The sequence below is a fragment of the Columba livia genome, chromosome 4, assembly GCF_036013475.1.
Source record: "Columba livia isolate bColLiv1 breed racing homer chromosome 4, bColLiv1.pat.W.v2, whole genome shotgun sequence".
Lineage (NCBI taxonomy): Eukaryota > Metazoa > Chordata > Aves > Columbiformes > Columbidae > Columba > Columba livia.
In genome coordinates, this window is record NC_088605.1 from 56,760,562 (window position 1) to 56,782,806 (window position 22,245).

The following is a 22,245-nucleotide window of genomic DNA, read 5'->3' on the forward strand; positions in this document are numbered from 1 at the left end:
TTAAGTATGTACATCTATAGGCTTACAGTGTACTGCTGTTCCTTCTGGAAAAAAAAAAATAAAATACGGGGACTGTGTTGCCTGGAATCATGCAAAGAGAAGGAAAAAAGAAAGAAGAAAAAAAAAAAAAAAAGAGAGAAGAAAGTTTTGCTCATCCCAGTGGTTGAATCCCCATCTCTCCCTGCTCTGAGCACACCCAGTGGTGCTGCTGGCAAACCCAGCTGCCCAGCCCACTGGAAGCCAAGGAGATGGCAAACGAACCACACATCTAAGTTATATTAAGCCTGTTTCAAAGGAGCTGCAAAATGAGGGATATTGCTCTACTTGCATAACAAATAGGTACAAAAAGAAATGCCTGCTCTGCTAAACCCGCTCTCAAACTGCTGAGTCACTGAAGAGGTGGCAGCTGAAACACAAACAAACTACAAAATAAGCAGAATGGGCGAAAAGAACTGCTACATACCTGTACTGTGCCTTCTGCAGCTGTTAAAGCATCTACTTTTATTAAAATAAGATGATGACATTAGACATTATAAAAAGTTTTCAAGACACTGAAACTGAAGTCACTCATCATTTAGGTAAAACTGCAAATTCACCACTGCCAGAAAGTACAAAAAGAAACTATTCCAATTTTAAGGAGACTATAGCTGCAATCTATTCATGCAGATATAACAAGACTGATGGGAATTAATTCAGCAGTCAAACAAAATTAATAACTATCTGCAAGGCTTCTGGTATGTGTAGAACACCACTATTTCTGCCCTCCCTTGCCATCTCATGGCTCTTTTAACATCAGTCTGCTCACCGGTAATTTGAACAGCCTAAGATTTCATGAAAAATTATAAGCTTCCTCCCAGTCTGGTCACAAAGACCCTGAAAGCACTCAGGATATGGCACAGTACAGCTCTCATCACAATTTTGAAAGCCTCTGTGGATATTAAAAACCCCAAAATGATGCCACTAGTGTAGCACATATACACCATTGAGCTGGGTAACAGAATATTCTAGTGTCAGGACAACCAATAAAGAAGAGCTGTAAAAGAAATTAAAACAAGACTGGGTTATTTCCTATGCCATGGGTTCCTTACATATTCCTGAAAAGCCATTTACATTGGCACAAATGTAACTGCTTTAATGAGCCATGCACCCCCATTCACATACACACTCACTGAAGGGGTTTGACGGACAGGATGCTTTACACCCCTCCAGCTGCAAAATCCCAAAGGCTTAGAGAGCAAGAGAAGGAGGAAAGGTAAACAGATACTCATCATCTTGAGGAAGGCTACCCTACCTCCTGCACCATGACTCTATCCAGAACAACCATTAGAAGTCACCAAGTTCCAGCCCCCTATGAAATCCAGAGACCCTGCAGTCTCAGATCCCAAAAACGAACTCTCTGGCTGAGGAATATGACATCAGTTTTCATTATATGAATGAAGAAGAGATTATGCAGTTCACGTAGGGGACTTCCAACCAAAAAACAAGAGTGACCCAATTCTGAAAACCCAGCACTGTGAGGGGTAAGTCTGTAGGCTCTGCAGATAAGCTCTGGCATAGGACATTGTCTTTAAGCCGAAAAGACCCCATGACAATAATGGGCCAGTTACAGTAACAAATCTTTCCATATCAGGAAAATATCATCAGAAAGATTAATTACAACAAATGCTGAGTCCAGGGAACACGAAGTGTTCAACGTTTTTGGTTCATTCCAAGGTGAAATGAAAACACACATAAGGCAGTCCACGGTGTTTTGGTACATGACTCATATGTAACCCACCTTTCAAAAAAGTCAGTTGTCTCAATAAGGGAAACCTACAGTAATCCATCGGGGGTGAGCTGCCATTATAGCCAGCAGCCAGGGAACAGCTGAAGAAGAAAGACTTCATCTCAATAAACAGCTCTGGCTCACTGGGAAGTCAGTGAAGAGCCTGATGAACACCACTGTTCTGACTGCTGAAGGTCAAGATGAGTGAAACTAGTCCTTACTCCACAGTTCTGAAATTACTGCAGGTAGCCTGAGAATGTGAATTAAAACAAGTCAATATTCCCAAGACCAGTATTAGTCATGATCTCCCTTCCCTCTAAGATAATAAGAAGCAGCTGCCTTATGAACCCTTCTGCAAGGATTAGAAGATTAGAGGCTCTACAGCTGCAGCAATGGACCTCTTGTCAAAGCAGCACCTTCGAAAAAAAGAAGAGTTAGTGATATGAGCATACAGACACGTAAGAGACCAGAGACGGGAGCAAGCAAGTCCAATATCAAAAGGTAACAACTTCGTCAGAAGAGTCATAGGAGGTGCAGAAATTGGAAGGAAGAGAGGGAAGTACGGTATGCACAAGCCTTGCACAGATTCAGAGGATCAAAATACATTGGGAACCGAGTGTGCGCAGGCCATACATCCCAAACAGAATATGTAATATCTTCTGTGAAGATATTTTGTTGCAGGACCTAGAGCTTCAGACAAGTTCAAATACAAGGTCCTATACTTTAAGACACAATATGCTTCTACTTCTTGAAGTAGAGACATCAGTTACCACAATTACCCTTTTTTTTTGGCATAGATTAATTACAAATGTTAAAATGCCCAAATTACACTCAAAAGTAATAATTTATAACACATAATAAAACAGAATTGGGGAAAATGTGTTTTAATAGTACTTAATGATATAAAACAGGCTGAAGATTGAAAACAATTTTTATATAAATAACCGAAGCTATGTAGTAAATTCTATAATCAAACTACAACAGCCACAAAAAGGTCCCCTCACCATTTTTAATTGCATTGTATCACTTCATGTCTGATATTGCATCTGTTGCACTATCACCTACTTCACTACATGAGGACACTAATGAAAAGAGAGTTGTTTAGATATATTTCTTAGACAGAGATGTATATACCTACTTTAGCTGTCACTGTGTCTATATATTGTTTGCATCTGTAAAGCCATAATATAATAGGGTGAAAGTCAAACCATGTATCACTGCCTTTCAACTGCATGTAAAAGAGAAGATCAGCTATTGTTCCATACTTCAAGCATACCTTATGAGGTATCCATAACCCCTTCTAATACAGATCTCCAAAACCAAGGCCGTCACTATTATTAAAAACAGCTTGGAGAGTAGTTTAGAAAAGCTAGTCCACTTCTTAGTATCTGAAATCCTGAACATATTTTGAATTATTAAAATTCAAGATTTGTGCAGCATAGGAATAAAATCCTGAATGATTAAGGTGCGTATTTTTCAGTGCCAGTCGGGAAGGCAGAAAGTAACGTCAGGGTCACATCCTCCAGCAAAGAGCTATCAAGCCTCTTGCAAAAACGATGTGCAGATTTATTTACTTTTTTGAGAAATTAAATAGGAAAACCAGAAGCTACATAGCAGAGAGAAATTAAGCCTGAGGATTAATCTCACTGCATTACGTGCTTCACACTAACATTCTGTGCATACTCTTGATGTGCTGCTATAAGGTATTTCACAGAAAAATTGCCGTAACTCTGTGGCTCAACTAATGAGCTGCACAAAGGGAACTAACTAAGCTGGTTTACAATCTTCACCCAAGTGTTAGAAACAAACAGCACCACATCCAACCACATGCACTAAGAGGAGAGCTAAGAAAGTAGCAACATCAATACCTCAAGCAAAAAATTGCAGAACAATTTGCAACACTGCTATAAAGCTCACACTTTGTTAAGTGCATCCTTACACAAAAGTTCAGGCTTCCTCCACTTGTAAAGCAGACACAGCACTAAATATTCACACAAGGAATGTACAGTCTTTTATATGCTGCAAACTCATACTATAGCTTACTGAGCACTCACTTTCCTTCACAGGCAAATCCTAAATTATGCCCAACCTTTTATTCTTCTTAAGCCCTCTCCTCTCCTACTGCTTGTTTGTTTTTTTTTTTCTCCCTCATGAAATTTGGGAATAAATTAAATTTCCCCCTTACTATTTCTACCATGGGCTACTGGCCACAACATGTATTTTTTGCCTTCCTCTTCCCCTCATTCTTGGTTTAATGCCTCAATTTTGTATGTCAGCTCATTTTATTCCCCACATTTCTAGCACAGTATTATTCTTCACTCATCCTTCCCCCTTTCCACTCTGTGTCTTCCCCTCATCGATTAGGAGATTCCTGGTGCTTCTGGTGACACCGTTATAAGAATACTTTTCCTTACCAACACTGCCAACTGACTGCCTCTTGCCACAGAATCTGCAGGGAGCACCAACCTGCAGCAGCTTCCAGAACAGAAGAAACAGCAAAAGTATTACTAGGAAAGAAAGGGAGAGGAAGAAAACACAAATTCCTTCAACATGAGAGATTAGCACTAACCCTTCCTCACATTAACCAGGGTTTGAAGCAGTTCTGAGGAAAGAGAAAAGGGTGGGTTGTAGGGTCTAAACTCCTCGGATAATTTGTAATTTTAGGGTAGACAACAGTTTGGGGAAAACTGATGTCTATGCATAAAAGAGGGCGGAAATTTGCTTGGTTAGGATTGGGGTTTTTTGTTTAAATCCAGGTCAGAATAATATTATGTACAACTCACAAAACATATCTATTCTGTATGGAGGGAATAATATGTTAAAATACATGACATATTTGTTAAACCCAAGGCAGATTATGGCAAATATCATTGTATTTGTACATTTTACTTTACAAATTTTTATATTGGCAAATTAATGAAAGAGGGAATATTGCCTATTTTCCAGTGTCTCAAATAGCAGAAGACACAGATCAGAAAAAGTTGCTACAGAATGCCTATATGGATAATCTCATTTCATCTGCAGGACACTGCTTACCTTCAGAACACCAGTGATGGTGGCAATCTGAATTAGAAGATATGTGCAAGGAACTGGCTGCATCTAACATGGAAACTTTTTTTTCCCCAGAACCAACTGTGGCTTTAAGGGAAATAATGAGCATTTTGAGAGTGTACTGCTGGTGAAACTACACGAACATCAGTCCCAAAACAGTCTGAAACATGCTCTCCTTACAGAAATAGTAACCACCTGGAGCTCTGTTGGAGCAAAGGGGACTTTGATAGTAGTTCCAGAGGAATCTGAGGAAGACAGATGGCTGTACAATGTCAATTCTGTAGCTTGTGTGTACAGACACTTAGAGAAAGCACAGAGGAAAAAGAAAGAATGCAAATGCTTTGGTTAATATTAAACTGAGATGGCCACTGCTGCTCTGCCTTAAAGAGGAAAATATGCCCATACCAGTGGAGAGCACTACAAGGGAGGAATATACCCTATCCAGTTTACTACCATAATTATCAGTTCATGTCTGAGATTAGGTCATACTAAGCTTCCTTGGATAGAAGGCATTTTCAAACAACACACATTTATGACATGAGGCTCCATCAAGCAGGAAAGGTAATTTGCCAGTCCTGGGCTATTTGGAGTTTGAATCCTGTGTCTACATAAACTAGTCTGTAATTTTGTGACTGACAGGGGAATAAAACTCTCTGTGTTCTACCATAGAGTGTATGTAAAAATAAAATGTGCTTATTTTTAGTATTTGGCTCTTGATGGAAGTGTGAAGCTAAAAATATCTTCAGGAGAAAGGTTGAACAAAGTTTAGGGTGCAAGATAACCTTAGAACAGCAAACTTGGGTCTCCACTGAAAGCCACCCTTGCCGTGGGCAGTAAGAGCCAACCATCATCCAACTCTCTACACCCCACTACAGCAGCAGATGACAACACAGGGCATATGTCTGAGCCACACTGAGCTTTCAAAGAAAATCTAGCATCAGGCAGACGCACGCTTATAGACATGAGAACCAACAGCTTAGCGGGGCTTCAAAATGGCACATATGTGAAACATCACCTTCCAGTTACACCGTATGCATAGTACATCTTTAAACACTGACATGACAAATGAGCAGTCAGGGCTTTGTGAGACATTTCAAATTGGTTGCATAGCCCTTGCTCTCTTGGCTTGTTTTACCACTCTGGCCATGCAGATCCCTCCTAGTGCCAGCCAGGAGGTGAGGGTGTGTTTGCCTGCATTTGGTGCTCCTCTCACCATACTTGAAGCTGTAGTTCCTTTTGTTTTCAAAGGTGGGACAAGGAAAGGGCATACATCACAAAAAACTCTGCCAGGAAACATCATGGTGAGAACAGCTATTATTCAGGAAAAATCAAGCTCTTCGTTTCTTAAAAACAAATACCACAAAAAGTATTCTTGCTATCCATCACCTATTATTGCTTAAAGCAAACTACTGATATAAACCAGCCTTGGAATATCTGACATATCTTGACCCACAATGCAACATCCCTCCCCCAGGGAACAATGCAAGCAACTCTTCTACCACAAAGAAGTCACCATCACCTTGTTGACTACATAACTCCACAGTGATTGATCTCTCACAAGTAACACCCTTCTGTTATAAACATCAGCAGAAACTTGAGAAACCAGTTCCTCTTGTATTTCCATCTCCTCTCAGCTCAGTATGGTATTTATTGTGAAGACCTGCAATACTATTTTAGAGAGTATACCGAGAATTTAAGAATTGGTTTTGTTCCAATTTGGCACAAAACATTTTGAAATCCTGCACAAATAGAAAGGACTGTTCTCCACCTAATTCTAGGATAGTCCAATTTATCAGAATAGTCTACGACCAAAGCGGAGTTCATCAGCTAATGCTATATTTCCTTGAGCTGGGAGAGCTACCACAGCTACACAATGCCACGTCAACCACCACCCTTCCCTGCCCACAGGACCCCATGATGCACAACGACTGACAAAGGCCACCAAGTACATTCAGTACATTCTCCATTGCTGACATCTGCCTCTGCCATTAATTCAGCAGGGCTGTTTGGGGCTTTGTTCTTTTTTGTTAAGGCAAGGCCCTCTGAGTCACCAGAACTAGAAGCCGATTTGGGGGCAGAAAGTAGAGGAAAGAAAGAATGTACCGTTCACAGGCTACTCTCTGTCACTGTCCAGGCTTGTTACAGAGGTAGCTGCTCTCAAGTAAACTTCTCAGACAGGTGAGTGGAAGAAACTGTTTTTGACAAATACTCTAGACACACTACCATTCACTTTTTTTTTTCCCTTTTCAAACTGTTTAGGTGCTCTTTCCAACTGAGCACAAAACCTCAAGCAAAGCTTCCAAAACAGCAGTACCGTATAATTTTCCATTAAAATTAACAAATGCCAAAATGCAATGTTCCTCCAAACACCTGAAGTTCCTGAACCCTCTGGATAAAACCAACACTTCTTTCTTCTATTCTCTGATGTGACATTATCAATGTTCTGCTAACCATATGCTCCTTAATTAGCTATGCTTGCTTTCATAGACATTCCAGTTTCATACCATCTACAGCATGTTTTTCACACATGCACTTATTTTTGTCAAATGCAACTTATTGTTAATCTTACCTACTACTAGTGGACAGTTCAAGAAGATAAGGAAAGAATAACTTTGCTGTAGAAATTACATTTATGTAAAATACCTATAAATCTGGAATTATTTCAATACATATGAGAAAATATTGTACTAGCTAATAAGTACTCTAATCAGCAGTTAATTGTGCATGCATATAGAAATATAAAGCCATCATATGGCTATCTACATATTCTCATGTGTAACATACACCTACACATATATTTTAGACACTTGCTTCATTAACAGAACAGGCTACTCTGAATGCCATTATGGAAAATATTTGTAACAAATCTTTTCTCCAGACCTGCTCCTTCATCTTCTTGGCACTGAAGGCTGGAAAACTTTGTCTTGATATGTTAAAGTTTGCATGAATAGCAAACCAGAAAATTCAATTCAAGTTCAACTTCTCATTTAAAAAGCAAGGTATGCTGAGGTTTTTTGTGTATCAAAGCTGAGTATGTATTACAGAGAGAGGACAAACATTGTAAGGTCAATTTTTCTTAAGCTGAAGTGATGCTCAATAACCGAGCATACAAAGTCAGGCTGCACTTTCATTGGAAAATGGACATTTAATTTGTTAACAAAAAGAGATTAATAACAATAATGTTCTTAGACAACAGCATCTGAGCACACACTCGTTACAGTGTATTTATCCAAACCTAAAATTTGGCCCTAAATCTTAATGGCCGTGCATCTGAGTGTATCTAACACTGTCTTGAAATAAAACTAGGGTAATACATCATAAAGAGAATAACTTACATATTCATCACCTAAATAAAAACATTTAAAATTGTATAACGGGTTACAGTAAAATGTACTAGGTTTCTGTAGAAAAAGAACATCTATTTCCTACAAACTCAGCCACATTTAAGCAGCCTCTAAGCTCTGCCCCAACATGTAAACATATACCTTTTTGTAGCAGAAAAAAACCCAAACCCAAGTATATTTAATTTCTAAAAATCACTCACCACCACCCTGAAAAGGGAAATGTGTTTCATGTGCACAATTTTACTAGTAGGAAAAAATATTTATTCACTATTCAGGTTACTTACAGATTTGTTGCCCAGCCTGCAAGATCCCCGCTGTCCATAATAAGGTGATTTCCGTCCAGGAGCCCGGGGGGGCTGCTAGAGAAGGTGGGTGTCGGAGACTGGGAAGAAAGAGAATCCATACTCCCAGTTGGGGTGTCTTCTCTGGGAGAACTGTGACTGTCAGCTGAAAAAGAGAGCACAAGTCAGAAGGATACTAAAAGAATCTTCTCATTAGCTGAAGAAGCTGCTTTGGTAACAATGTCCCAAAATACATACAAGAAGCAACCTTACTGTTCTGTCTTCATGGGATATTTCGGAAGACAAGCAATCCCCCAGCACTTTCCAAAAGGTACCTTTGTACAATTTCCCCCATCATTATCACCAAGCTATCTTCTCAACATAATGTATTTCCAATCCCCTTTTTAACAGGTGTTTTATGTGAATGAAATGCGAGATTCTGGGGGGTTATTTTCCGACAAATGCATCACTTCAGATAACAAAATAGTTTAGGCTACACACATTTGTGCGTCCCTAAAAATAACTGAATACACATGTGATTTCTCAAGTACCATAAGCATGATCCTACCAAACATGAAACAATGAAATTTAGAAAGGGCAAAATAAAGCGGAGATCTCTAACAAACATGCAATACCCAAGAACAGTACTATTATTACTCCTTTTTAACAGTGTTACTTTTAAGAGAACACGTATTCTGGTCTACTATTTGTTTTCATAGGCTACTCTTAGAATATAACTCCAGAAGCAACACATTTGGAAATGATTGCATAAGAAAACATTAAAGGAACACCATTCGTATCCCATGGACAGCAAGAAAAAGTTATAAATGTGTCACAGCACTCACTGCAAACCGTTCTGACACATTCAGCCAAACAGCACGATCATCACTGAAAAGCTAACCTTCACCTGCATAGCTTTTCCTTTTATTTAAGCATCAGCTCTCTGCATTTTATAAATTCTAAAGGAGGCATACAAAATGAGGACAATTGCAGGCATGGAAGTGTGCATCACAACTAAGCCTATAGTCTCAGATGGGGCCTGTGGCTGTTTTCAGAATATTAATATTTAACAGTAATAAGGGTCATTTCCAGCCACCCTTTGCAAGGCTTCCTGCATCCCATCCTGTCCTTTCCTCCTCTGCCCATTCTACTCGCACTGGAACGCATGAACACAGCGCACAGCTCTGTCTAGTCAACATCACGAAAATCCCTCTGGAGTGGATTAGATACCACTGACCCCCTGTCTTGGTAAAGGAGTTCTGCTCTTTTGGTATCAAAAGCTTTGGGGGAAAACTGAACAACTAAATCTTAACACAGCATTCACAACAAAGTAATCAAAAATTATTAAAGTATGTTTGCTTGAAAAGCTGTATCTCCTGTACACAATGCCATACAAGATGAAGCCCTGTACAATATTACTTTCTAATTATAAGTGAATTAGAATCTGCACAGCAAACAACTGAGGTTAATTCAAGTCCATCAAGCTAAGCAGTATTGTTGCAATGATTCTTTCAGTCATAATTTTTTCCTTAATTAATAAAAAATGCAACAATAATGAAACATGGACAATAAAAAGCCACCATCTCTGGACAAAATGATTCTCACAACTTTATTACTGCCTCAACCAGTTCAATTTCTTCTGCTTCAAAAGCAGAAAGCTAAGAGAGCACTCACCCACTTCCCCGCCATCTCGTCCTCAGCCCCTCCCAGCAACTCTCAGAGAACAACTTCCCTAGAGAATAAAATGACATACAACTAAAAACACTGAAATCATAAAAGTGATAATCTGGAAATTTCTCCTGAAAGTAGCTGCTAATTTAAGGATCCTAAGTATGATAAGCTCTGAGGAGAACATTAACCTGGAAAGTGAGTCACTCACACAGCAGTGGCTCCACTACCTCCTCGCTGCACCCTGGCCACGATGCTGCCGCTCAAGTTTACGTGACGTGAGAACCGTAAGAATGTCAGGTAAAAACGAATTAATTCCATCTCAGTTGCAGACGTGTGTGACACAATGATAAACATGTGAGAGATTAGACAGTCATACCTCAATATTACTATATTAAGAAACTGAATTCCTTAAAACTAGACTTTTAAAACTAGTTCTTTTAATTCATCACAATTTCTTTTCAATATTTTGAAATTAGTATTAATGCAAGCCAGATTATCAAACAACATACACCATATTAGAAGGCCATGCTTAGCTCAATCATTCACTTAACATTACTAAAATGGCGGTAGAAAGGAATATTTGTCTGTTCTTTTATATTATTAATATGACCAACTTACCTCATCTCCCTACAGAAAGCAGAGGTATTTCCATTGAATCATTTCTCAGAGCACATAGAAAAAGTAAAAAATACTAAACACTTCAGTCACGCACAGTAGTCTGCACTGGAGACTGCAGTATACACGCAATTGCATTTGACATTATCATAAATGAAACGATGTGTTAAATCTTTCCTTACATTTTAATTCTTCCTTCCCTTCCTTCCTGAGCCAGTGTTTTCCCACTGTCAGTACTGTGCTGCACTCTCAAGAGTAAGACCGGTTTGTGATCACAAAGAACAAATCAGGTATTTAAACAGGAAAACACATGCTAAATTCCATAGGATTAAGTGAACACTCTCTAAAAACACATTTGAAGATACTTTACATTTCTTGTGTTTTTAATTATCTGTTTTTGTAAAGTAATACGATGCCTTTATTCAGGCAATTCTGTATCACTGCAAAAACAGATGACTAATGAACACCCAGTACATTTTCATGATTAAAATCAATATATGCTCAAAAATTGCCTTCAAAATACATTGCCAACAGTACAAAGATTTCACTTGTGTCAGTGACAAAAAGTTCTGCTAACTTCAGAAATTATGGTAACTCCTGTACATGACAGAGGCCATAGAATTGTATCTAATTATCTCTTTATGAAGCTTAATAACCCGCTTTTGATTAATGCCTATTTCATGTTGGGCCAAACTGCATTTTCCAAAGAATCTTTGTCTGAAGACATCAGGAGATTATAAAGGCAATGGAAAAATCAATTAGCTGCTAATTAACATACTTACTGATAATTCACGTAATTCACTTTGTTAGGCTTTATTTTTGAGGCATGACCCATGTAATACACATTGCTAATAATTATAGTATCTCTCCTATCCAGTTTTGTGCTGTGTGAAGGTATTTAAACTATCTCCTTTTTAAGTTTAACACTAAATCTCTTACTGTAAGGACTTCTGCAGGTTTGGAATCATGTACCTGTTTTATAAACCTGTTTCAATTTCCCAGAGTTCTTTCTGAAAAGCGTGCATCAGATCTGGATTCATGTTGTGGTCCCACGACTCCCACATTGAGTGTTAATTCCACCACTTACCCTACTCATCAATCCCCTGTTCATCCCTCCAAGGCCGGCACTTTTTTGCCACAGCATTAAATTAATAGTTTATGACAAGTTGATTGCACACTGTGACTAACAGACTTAGCAGAGTCACCATTTTCAAGGATGTAGTTCCTCCATTCTGCAGCTATAGGCTACTTTTTCCCTGCAAAATCTGTACATTCATTTCTTAATGCAACCAAGCTTATTTTGTTTGAATGGGTGCAACTTAGCACATGACCACAACTCCTAGATAACTGCCATTGCCATTACTTGCAATCCTCCTTTGTCCCGTATGTAAATATATCATCAAGGATTTGTATTTACCTTTCTAAATACTGCTACTACATTAGCATTCCTCCAGTTTCTTCAAACTTCTTTAGCATGCCACAACATGTTTTAAAAATTAACCAAGCCATATAACCCCATGACCAGATAATTTTTTTTAGGACAAGTTAGACAGCTTCACAGGCCTACCTGTGAAGATTTCTGCTTGATTCTGCTGATTATAAATCGCACATCAACTTTCAGAGCTAAGTTCTATTTAACAATTCTTCAAAACATTTACTGACTGCTAGCTATTTCCTCCTTTTTTTTATCCCCTTCCCTTCCCCCTTCCCCCCGTCCCCCTGCTGTATTTTGCTTTGTGGAGCCAGTAAAGATGCTAAACTGCCAGTGACTAAAAAGCCATTAAAGTTTTGACATGGCTTGTTTGTTAAAGAGTGTATTAAGTATTTGCTGGAACTTAATCAGGTTTATGGCTTTCATTTTACCTCTGAATTCAGGGACTCCCTAATATTGATAGCCTCATATTTTTACTGTTCCTCTGCTCTCACACGCCTTTACCTCGAGCGTTGTTCTTCAGTGAGCAGCATTGTCAGCTCTCCCACTTCTGCGGAAAGGTTAACTGCCACATTGGACTGACAGGTCCTTTCAAAGAGGAGCTCCAGAAACTTCCTATTCTTTTCTACCACTTGAATTCTATTCAGCTTTTACACTCTAAAATAGGGAAGATGTGATTTTGTTTAAAGCTCATTTACATCATTCTTTCAGCAAATACATACAGTGTGGTGCTCTTGGTGCCTCTCTCATATTTGGGTGCCAAAGAGTGCCAAAATAGATGAAGGACATGAGGGTTCCCAGCGTAAAAGCAATAAGTCTGTACGATACCTCATAAATTTTTGTCAACATTCCATCCATCAACTCTTCACCTTCCCTATATTTGTGGGAAGCCTCTGAGTGCCTTCAGCAAGGCCGTCTTTCTAGAGCTGCCACCAAGCTGCTTCTACAACTCGCCTCCTCATCCTACGCAAATAGGTCTAAGATCCAATTTTACTCTCAACAGAGTTAAAACTTGTTTCACATTCTCACCACCTTTTGCATACTATTTAAATTTTTTGACTGCTCAGATCCTTTTAAACTGTCATCTAAATTATCTTGTTTCACTGTTCTAATCACAATACTCATCCAGGCCTTCAAGCTTTCACTGTGCCTCTGCAGCAGACACCCATGCTTTGTTTTTATGGCTGTTCGTAGTTCAGACCAGCCCTATCTAGAAAATAAAACAGCTTAAGTTCATCCTAACCATTTACTGGTTGTGTCTAACTGGTACTATGCACCATTTGGTTTCTAACCCAAATATTCTTCCTCCTTCCCCCTGCCCTTCCCTACCTCATGTCACCCTTTCTCATAATGAAAAATCCCTACAAGGTAAGAAAGCACTGATATAGACTAAGACTTACCTCCTTTAGCTTTCCTCTAACATATATGTAACCCTCAATTCCTTTTCCCTTTTGTCTGGATGAGCTTCAGATAGTAAAGGCTCTTAGACCCTCCATACCAGAAATCTGAACCCAGCTTCTACCTAACTGAGCATGACATGCCTCCCAGTTGCCTTTTTTTCTCTCCTTTTTCCATCTGTCTAGTCTAAGAATATTTTTTGTTGGCATCCAAAATTGAAAGAAACTGAAATACTTTGGCAGTGTCAATAACAGATCCTTACTTTACTCCAAGAATTCTAAATAAGAAAAAACATTTGTAATAAAACCAACAAAAAACAGAGAGCTAACACTATGTTACTTGCTTGAGTGACAGAGTTTGCTTCCAACTTCAGCTTAAGTAAACCAAAGAATTACATACTTTACTATTAAAAGGAAGACTAATCTTTAAGCAACAATATTATAACCAGCATGTATAGTTTAGAGGTAGACAGAGGATAAAAGCAGTTTATGAAAGTGAATGTTTCTGGAGCAAAAGAGGAATATACTACAGTTTCTACTGTGATACACAAAACAGGCAGAACAGAACTGTTGTATATGTTTTAAGTGCTCATCAGATACACAAATCATGACAAAATAAGAGGATAAAAGACATGTTTTATTCCAATTTGACACAGCCACATAGGCCTAGTCATAGACAAGGGGTGATGGGGAGAATTACAGAGGAGAGTAAATTAAAGATACTGCAAAATCCCTAATATCACCTTAAAGTCTGACATTTTCTGCACCACGAGCTGGGGAAGCAGCAGCTGCACTGCTGTGCAGCCACCCATCCTCCCCCATCAGCATCACAGCTGCATCCAGCACTGAGAAAACAAACATTCATTCACCATAAATAGCTAACTTTCCACAATAATACAGAAGTTTAACCAAGTAGAAAGTAGCTTTGCTCTTATGTTAATTTGTGGGTATATACTATGTTTTCATTTTAATAGGCATGTCATAGATTGGGGATAGAAAGGAAATATGAGTATCGTAAATATCCTCTGCCAAGCAAGAACTTAGTTCCATATACCAGAGCTTCAGCATCCACAGAAAAAACAGGCATGAAAACATAATTGAAGATTAAGTTGTCTCAGTTAAAAACCTGAAGTGATCCCATGATACAAGTTACCAATCGCTTTAAAAAGTCAGACAATATATTATGAAAAAAATAACCTTATCTTCTTTAGAAGACGCTCTAAGAATTCCAATATGATTTATATTATTGACATGAGGAATCCAGTTAGGTTACAATGGCAACAGAAGTCAAAATAAATTACTTGGTACTGAGACCCAGAATATTCACATCATATTTATAACAGAAATCAAGAGGGAATTTGTCCTGAATCAGCACATCTTAACTAAAAGGAAACAGTTAATCCACTTAATCAGCCAAACCCATAGAAAAGATGTCACTAGTTCACATGAGCAAAGTATTTGCATTTTTCTTTGCCTACAGGAATATTCTCACTCCAGAAAAGATTCAGCCATTCCTGGAAAGTGAGAAGTAACTGTAGTGGAGAAAATCTTATGTGATAATCAAAGCAATCAGAGGACTCTGCAGTCAGGAACAGTCTTTTCTGGATGCAGGGCTGCAACCAGTAATCATGCCAGACACCAAGTGAACTCATTCTTCTGCTTCTCCAAATTTATAAAGTTTTCTGAATTATTGAAATCATCTGTTTCTGAGGAAATTGGGTACTTTTGTTTATCACACCACTGAAACTGGTCAACAGAATTGTTTATTACTCGCCTCCAGACTATGAAATTGTGCTATTTAAACACATAAGTTTCCAAACTAAGGTGAAAACACATACAAACAAGCTAATAACGATGTATTATCTGGTTAAAAATAATAATAGAGAATGCTTAAACTAAGACAGTTATTTCACTATTCCTGAATAACGGGTATTTTGAAGGTCAAATTCCTCTAAATACTCAGGAAAAATAGCTCTACATTACCGCATTTCATTATCAAAAAGTATCCATTATCCTCATTATGTTGCAAATCTTATACACTGCAGTACTGTCTTAGTACGCCATTAGTTCTTCCGTAAATCTAGACATCAGTAGACTCATACACCCTAAAACCAACAGAGCTTCCATGCAGCAAATGGACAGCAGACAGCCCACATATATCCATCAGTTTCCTTCTATCTTTCAAAACACATGCAGCAAGAAGTAGATCTCTGTGCCAGGTATTTTTTTCTCTCAGACAAAATAATTAACACAACTATTATAGCTGACTACAGATTTTTCCTAGATAAAGGCCAACTTTTATATATTTTTTTCAAATATATGCATGTACAAGCACATGGATCTTAGGCACAAAGTAGCTTTCCTGTAGAAAGACTGTTTTTCCCAACTCCACAATGATTCAGATACGTCAGGAGGAGGAGGAAGCTGCACTAGACAGAATTTGCCTCAAGACTGGCTGATGCAAGCCAAGAATTGTAGCCAGAAAGGTGGGTGTCTGAGTTGGGGCTAGGAAAGGGAAGGAAATTTGCTCATCTGCAAGTTACTTAGGGGCAAGTGGGGGTTTTTAGGACCATTCCCCTGCCCTCCTCCTTTTTGATACTTTTTTATTTCTAAAATAAGAAGTTCAATTTCTTACAAGCATCTTTCTAGATATTCAGCAATTACTTTCAATAAATATCTCCATCACTGCAGGTCCTCTCTCAAAATTCAGGATAAATATTGCTTGGATTACTTCTTTACTTCAATAAAATCCCAAAGACACATAGAATTGAAGGTAAGCCTTTTGCTAAGCAAGCTAAAACTAAAATGTGTAAATAACACCAGTTTATTCTTCAAGCTGTAGAAAAACAGTTCAAGACGGAGTCATGGGTACAAGGTTGGGGTGTTAATTTATATCACATAATTGAATTTTTAAACACAACAGAAATCAGATACAAGCATGCAGAGGAGTTCCTCTTTTGATTTGTGTATACTATGATTACAAGAGCACTATCTAAACCCAAAGATTACTCATTTTTTACCAGGGCTTGCTTGGCAGGAAACCACACACGACCTCCAGCCTTACCAGGCTGGCCAGATGCCAGACATGAATTGCATGGCTGAAAAATGCAGCAATGAACTGAAGCTACTTCCAGAAAACTCTGACATATTGTAAGATAAATGGATTGTCCCACAGCTTTCGTATGTTTTTGGTAGCACTGAATGTTTTGGTTTTCCATATGTCCAGGTAACATCTCCCTATGGACTAGACCTATATTGAAACCTACCAACAGAACAGCTCTAGTCTAATCAAAGAGAATGAGAACTGTGGAAAACCAAAGCAAGTCACAAAGGGGCACAATGCAATAGTGAGTGCTAAAAGTTCCCTGATTCAGCAGCACATCTTAAATGGCATCAAAGACTCCAAAACTCATGAAAATATTTTTCCATGCTTCCTTTTCTGTTGTGTTGGCAATTTAGCCGCTGATTAGTTGTAAAATGTCTTTGTAAGACCTTCCACCCTCAAAAGGTAAGGTGTTCAAAAAGTCATTTCCTATCATGCTGCTTTCTCCTCTTATTTTGCTATTTAGCTTACTTCACTCTGCAATTCCTTCCCATGACTCTTTAAGAGAAGTTTCTTACCAATAATTCCACAATCCATGGTGGTATTCAGATAACAACAAAGACTAACTGCTCTCACACTGTGTATGTGACAGGTTTCTCGTAAGACAGCCACTCTGAAGCATTTTCAGTACAGTGGTGACACTTGGCTCTGCCTCCTTCCTCATTTTGTTCACCTCTCTCCTGTTGCCATAACAGTGACTTCAACATAGGGAGGGATGAAGCAGGATGCCTTTGCCCCTTAAGGAAGTTTTATCAGCTCTTTTAACTGAACATCCAGGTGACATGTTTGTTGAGGAACCTCTTAAACTCCTAGCTGATTAATTTTAAAGGCAGCAATTAGGAAAACAGATTTTTCTACCTCAGCGTAGTTAGGTCAACATTTTATTCCATGCCACTGATATTCCAGGCTTAGATGTCCAAGTGCAATTTATATATGCATATCTATTTTGTTACACACCTGGAGGGGCCTCAGGGTTGGACTCAGCTGCACTGTGGAGAGGAGGTTGTGGAAATGGATCCAGGAGGTTGTGCAGCACACAGGCAGCACCAGGCTGTACTAATGGCCGGGGAAACAGAAGAAGTGAACACAGTCCTCAGTGAATTTACATCTATTACAGAACAACAGAAACGCACTCGGCTCAGTGGGATAACCAAACCTGCCACACATCATGCACCTTCTTGCTTTCAGATTCCCACTAACCTGATCTCTGAGGCTAATTTGCTTGGCCCCAATCAAGTAGCCTTAAGATGAGACTGCAATCCTAGCCATGCTAGTCCCACCGCTATTAGTTCTCCATGATACCTCTGTAAGCACTCCTTCAATCTCCCTGTTGGTTCAGAATGTTGCAAGTACAGCTAGGAAGGAAAGAAGGGGTAGTAACATAATTCACTTTGCATTGTTTAAGTGCAACTTTCAAGAGACTAAAAAACGGAAAATAAAAGAGAAAAAGAAGAGCAAACAGGACAAAGACTTTAGAAGCTAACGGAAGAAAAAGAATACTTTTTCTTTTTTCTGACCGAACAAAAACTGCTGACAGAGTGGGAGCAAAACAGGAAGAAGAATCATGTTTCCTAACTTGCATATCAGACTTTCGGAAAGTTCTTCACTTCCCCTCCAAGACCTTCTCCCCTATCCTTGTCACCAGTGAAGGGAACAGAGCACCCTGTGTGAGGAAACACCTCATTCAGTGAAATGCACTCTCATCCATAGGAAGCTGAAAAGCTGAACAGCTTCAGGCCTTCATTCTATGTACACTCTTGTGGGCTGGGTGAAAGCATCTACTTTCAACCAACAGAGGCTGGCCACAGCACAGCTGGCATGTAGCAAGGATACGTCAGTGACTTCCATGTCTGGGATTAATGGCTTTTAGCATGCCAAATTGGCCTTCTTACAGTATTATGTGCCCTTGCATGTCTGTGTGCAGAAGGTAGAGAATTAAAAGAGATGAAGGATTGCTACAGGAGATCAGAGATTTTTAATAGTGCCTGGCCTTAAAGAAAGACTGACCCTTTCTCCTGAACTTCCCATTCCTTCTTTAAATTCAGCATTTCATTCTAAGTCTATTCGTATTCCCCTTACCTACACCTCTGGTGCATGTGTGTGCACATGTGCAAGTGTTTACTTTGAACAATTCTACAGGCTCTAAATTTCATATACTGAAAGAGGACAAGCACTGGTGATGATACTAAAGCAATTCTCACACCAACTGCAAAGATTTGACACGCATCATTTGAAAAGAAGTACAAGTTAGGAGATGTTTACTACATTATGACAACTAAATTTGCTTTCAGATAACTATGCAGCAAGTTGGCTGTAGCAAGTAGACTACTCACAGGTACTACAACGGCAAGACAATGTACATTGTGTATACAAAGCATGGACCAAAAATATTCCATACCTCCAAGAAAATAGGTACCTTGTAGGAACTCAAAGTTTTCCAAGCAGAAGGTGGTTTTCTGACAGGCAACTGGGACCCTATACATACCCACCATTACCTAAGAAAAAGCTTCACCTTTACTAGCAATAGCTCAAGCAACTTTTACTTTGTACAGCACTCATCCTACTCAGAGCCATAAGGTGGAAAAAGCTGTGACAGATCATGTAGAATTGCAGGAACTATTCTTGCAGCAAGGTGAAATATAAACTACCTTAAATTTTACATGGCAAAGAGCAATCATCCTGATCTTCCCCTTACATCTAATATTGGTGGCACCTATTTTCTAACAGCCTGTGTGTTCTGCTCAGCTGCTAACAATAGCTTTGTAAGCAAGTGTTGCAAGCCCTTCTGGCTTGTTGATATGCCTATGTAGCTGCTTTTCTTTCCATTTCCCCTACATGTGCCAGGTTACAGAAACACTTCCAAGCAGCAGATTCAGAAATAGAAGGAGTTCAAGGCCAGGTTTCACACCTGCAACCTTGCAGCTCTGAGCTGTTACAACCCTGAAGACCAGTTTCATTATAAATCCAAGGCTTCCTCAACATCTAGGTTTTACGTTCAGTAATTCCAAATAAAGTTTATGGTTTTCTATTTATTTGTTTGGGCAGGAAGCGACGGGAGGAGAAGGGAGAAGGAATACTACGTGGAAGCTACGCAACCATTACATGTATCCCATTTTACTTTGATGAAGTGATTTAACTGAACGCCATGGTAGTTCATGCAAATTAATTCATCACTCAGTTTAAGACACTATCTCACTCCAATTCCCACAAAAATAAAATCAGAAAGACTTACTCCTATCTAACACTAAGACACCATCGTACTTTGGCTTCCCTAAATACTACAGGGGTTAATACAAGTTAGCACAAAGTTTCAAAGTAAAGGGTTAAGCAGCAGTTCTGATTTGTTTTTATTTTAGAATTCTACACAACATTTTGTTTTCCAAAGCACTATAATCTTTAGTTTACAGCAGAAAGCTATCACAAACACCCAACACGCCTCCTGAGTTCCTCAGCATGGGGATAGAAGACAAATGCCTTAAAAACAAAAAAAAAAAAGGCCTCCGTTTGAAACCAGTGTATTGTGTCCATGTATATGCTGATGAGAAATTTTGACACCTATGGCGCATTCAAACAGAATAAGGCATCAGCAAGCATTGCAGCTTAAGAAGCGTATTTTGGTTTGTTTAGAAAACAAGTTATTATGTAGTTGGATAAGTTGCCAAGCAAGACACATTTCTTGACTCCAGGTGTGACTTACGAAACCTGTGCTGACTTTGTTCACCTTGGACTGCATTATACCGCCTAGCTTAAACAGGACTTTTCTTGCCATGTTGCTCTAGTAGCCCTGCAAAATAGCTTAATCATCTCTGGTACAGAAAAAAAGATTACACAAAACAAAACAAAAAACTGTTTTGTTAAGGGAAAAATTATATAAAAATTAAAATAAAATTTGGAGGGAACAAAAGCGTAACTCCGCATTGCCCTCAAGAAGAAATATAAACAGAGCTCTCTGATATATACCGACTGTCCAAATGGAAAATAAAGACCCAATCACATTTTTAGAAGCACAGAATAAACAACTCCCTATTCTAGGTAAGAGTCCTTTTCTCTCTCTGCACAGAGAGACAGAGGAAGAAGGCAAAGTCGTTTGTACATAGCTGAGACTGTTAGCCACAGGAGTTTCTGCAACACTACTTAATTCACCCTAAAACTCATACAGGTAGTAGAAAGAAAAGAAAATACGCCCAAATCCCGTGTCTTCATTTTAGAAGTCAAGAAAACTCTGGAAATTATCCCAACGTAAATCTGAGATAAATTTGCGTTTTGCTGAAACAAGAACTTCAGGCTTAGGCCACTTACAAAAGCAGCTCAGAGTTCCCCATTAAGTCTGGTTCTACTTGAGACACTGAGATGTTGAAAAACTTCAGAGTGAAAATTTAGTAACTGGCTTACCACAGAGGAAAGAAGTTGAGAGAAAAACAGTATCATCTGTGACTTAAATTTGCCTTTCAGGAAATTAAGATCCTTATAGTAGTAAATAGAATACCTGAATTGTTTGCAAATAGCTTTAATCACCTAATTGCCACATACAAGGAAAATCTATGCACTATCAGAAGCAAGTACAACTAATTACTAGAAGGCAAAATAAAGATTTTTATCAAACGTAGTGTGTGTTCTTCAACTATTATATCCATCAATATTTATGTCACAGCCCTTTCTGGGTGGTTGCTGCATATATTTTGTGTGCAGTCAAGAAGCTTCCCAAGAGCAAACGTGCTTTTAAAAAGAAAACCTGGCCCAAACCCTGCATTTCCAATTCAAGCAGTGGATTCTGAAGCCTGTTAAGTCCCTGGAGCAGCTGATAGTTAAAGACTTGTTTCCGCTTTTCTAACAATTTCCTGGTTTGCATAACAATCCTAAAAGAAAAACACTGAAGAAGTTTTCCAGCACAGAGAGATTTTTGTTTGCAACATACTTCTAGTTTCAAGGCATAGAAAATATTTATATTTAATTACAATAACCTTAGAGATATATTTGTCTGCAAATATATTTACGTATAAATATGTATCAGCTACTTAGTTTAAAACAAGATTATGATAATTTTGCCATATCCAGGAAATACAAAACACTGACTTATGCCTGGTGCTTAACTCATGCCATTGTGAATAACGAGGGGGGAGGGAAGGGGTTTAATGTTTAATTTCCTGTTAAAAACACACACAGGATAAAATCTTCCAGAAAGCAGTTATAAAACATGCATTTGTTAGCCAAGGAACTAGGTAAATATGGAACGAAGCCCAGGCTCACTTTTATTCCTTCCCACCCACCCTTCCAAAGAACAAAGTAACCCAAGGCCATGGCGCCTATTTAGAGGCACTGAGCTATAGTGAGGGACTAGATAATTAATCAGTCTGGCTGATTAAAGCATCCTGTATTCATTGGTGTAGCTCCTCAGGTGCTCAAGGTACTGTACTGCCATGTATCCTGTGCACCTGCCAACCAACCATTGTACGAACTACTGACAAACTGCCTGACATAACTATCTGGCTAAACACAAATAAAATAAACATCAGCACATAGTCAGGACCTACCACCAGCCAGTTTCTAGCAACAACAGATTGAGAGTACTGCTACCTTCAGTATCAG

General features: G+C 38.8%; 1 protein-coding gene across 8 annotated transcripts in view; it reads right to left on the minus strand.

Moving 5' to 3' along the window:
• Positions 1-22,245, minus strand: part of ARHGAP10 (Rho GTPase activating protein 10) — a 149,147-nt gene that overhangs the window by 16,332 nt on the left and 110,570 nt on the right. For all 8 annotated transcript variants that reach the window (XM_065061906.1, XM_065061909.1, XM_065061907.1 and 5 more), the window contains one exon: positions 8,445-8,607. In XM_065061906.1, coding sequence (XP_064917978.1) covers positions 8,445-8,607 — 163 coding nt within the window. The remainder of the gene's footprint in view (positions 1-8,444; positions 8,608-22,245) is intronic.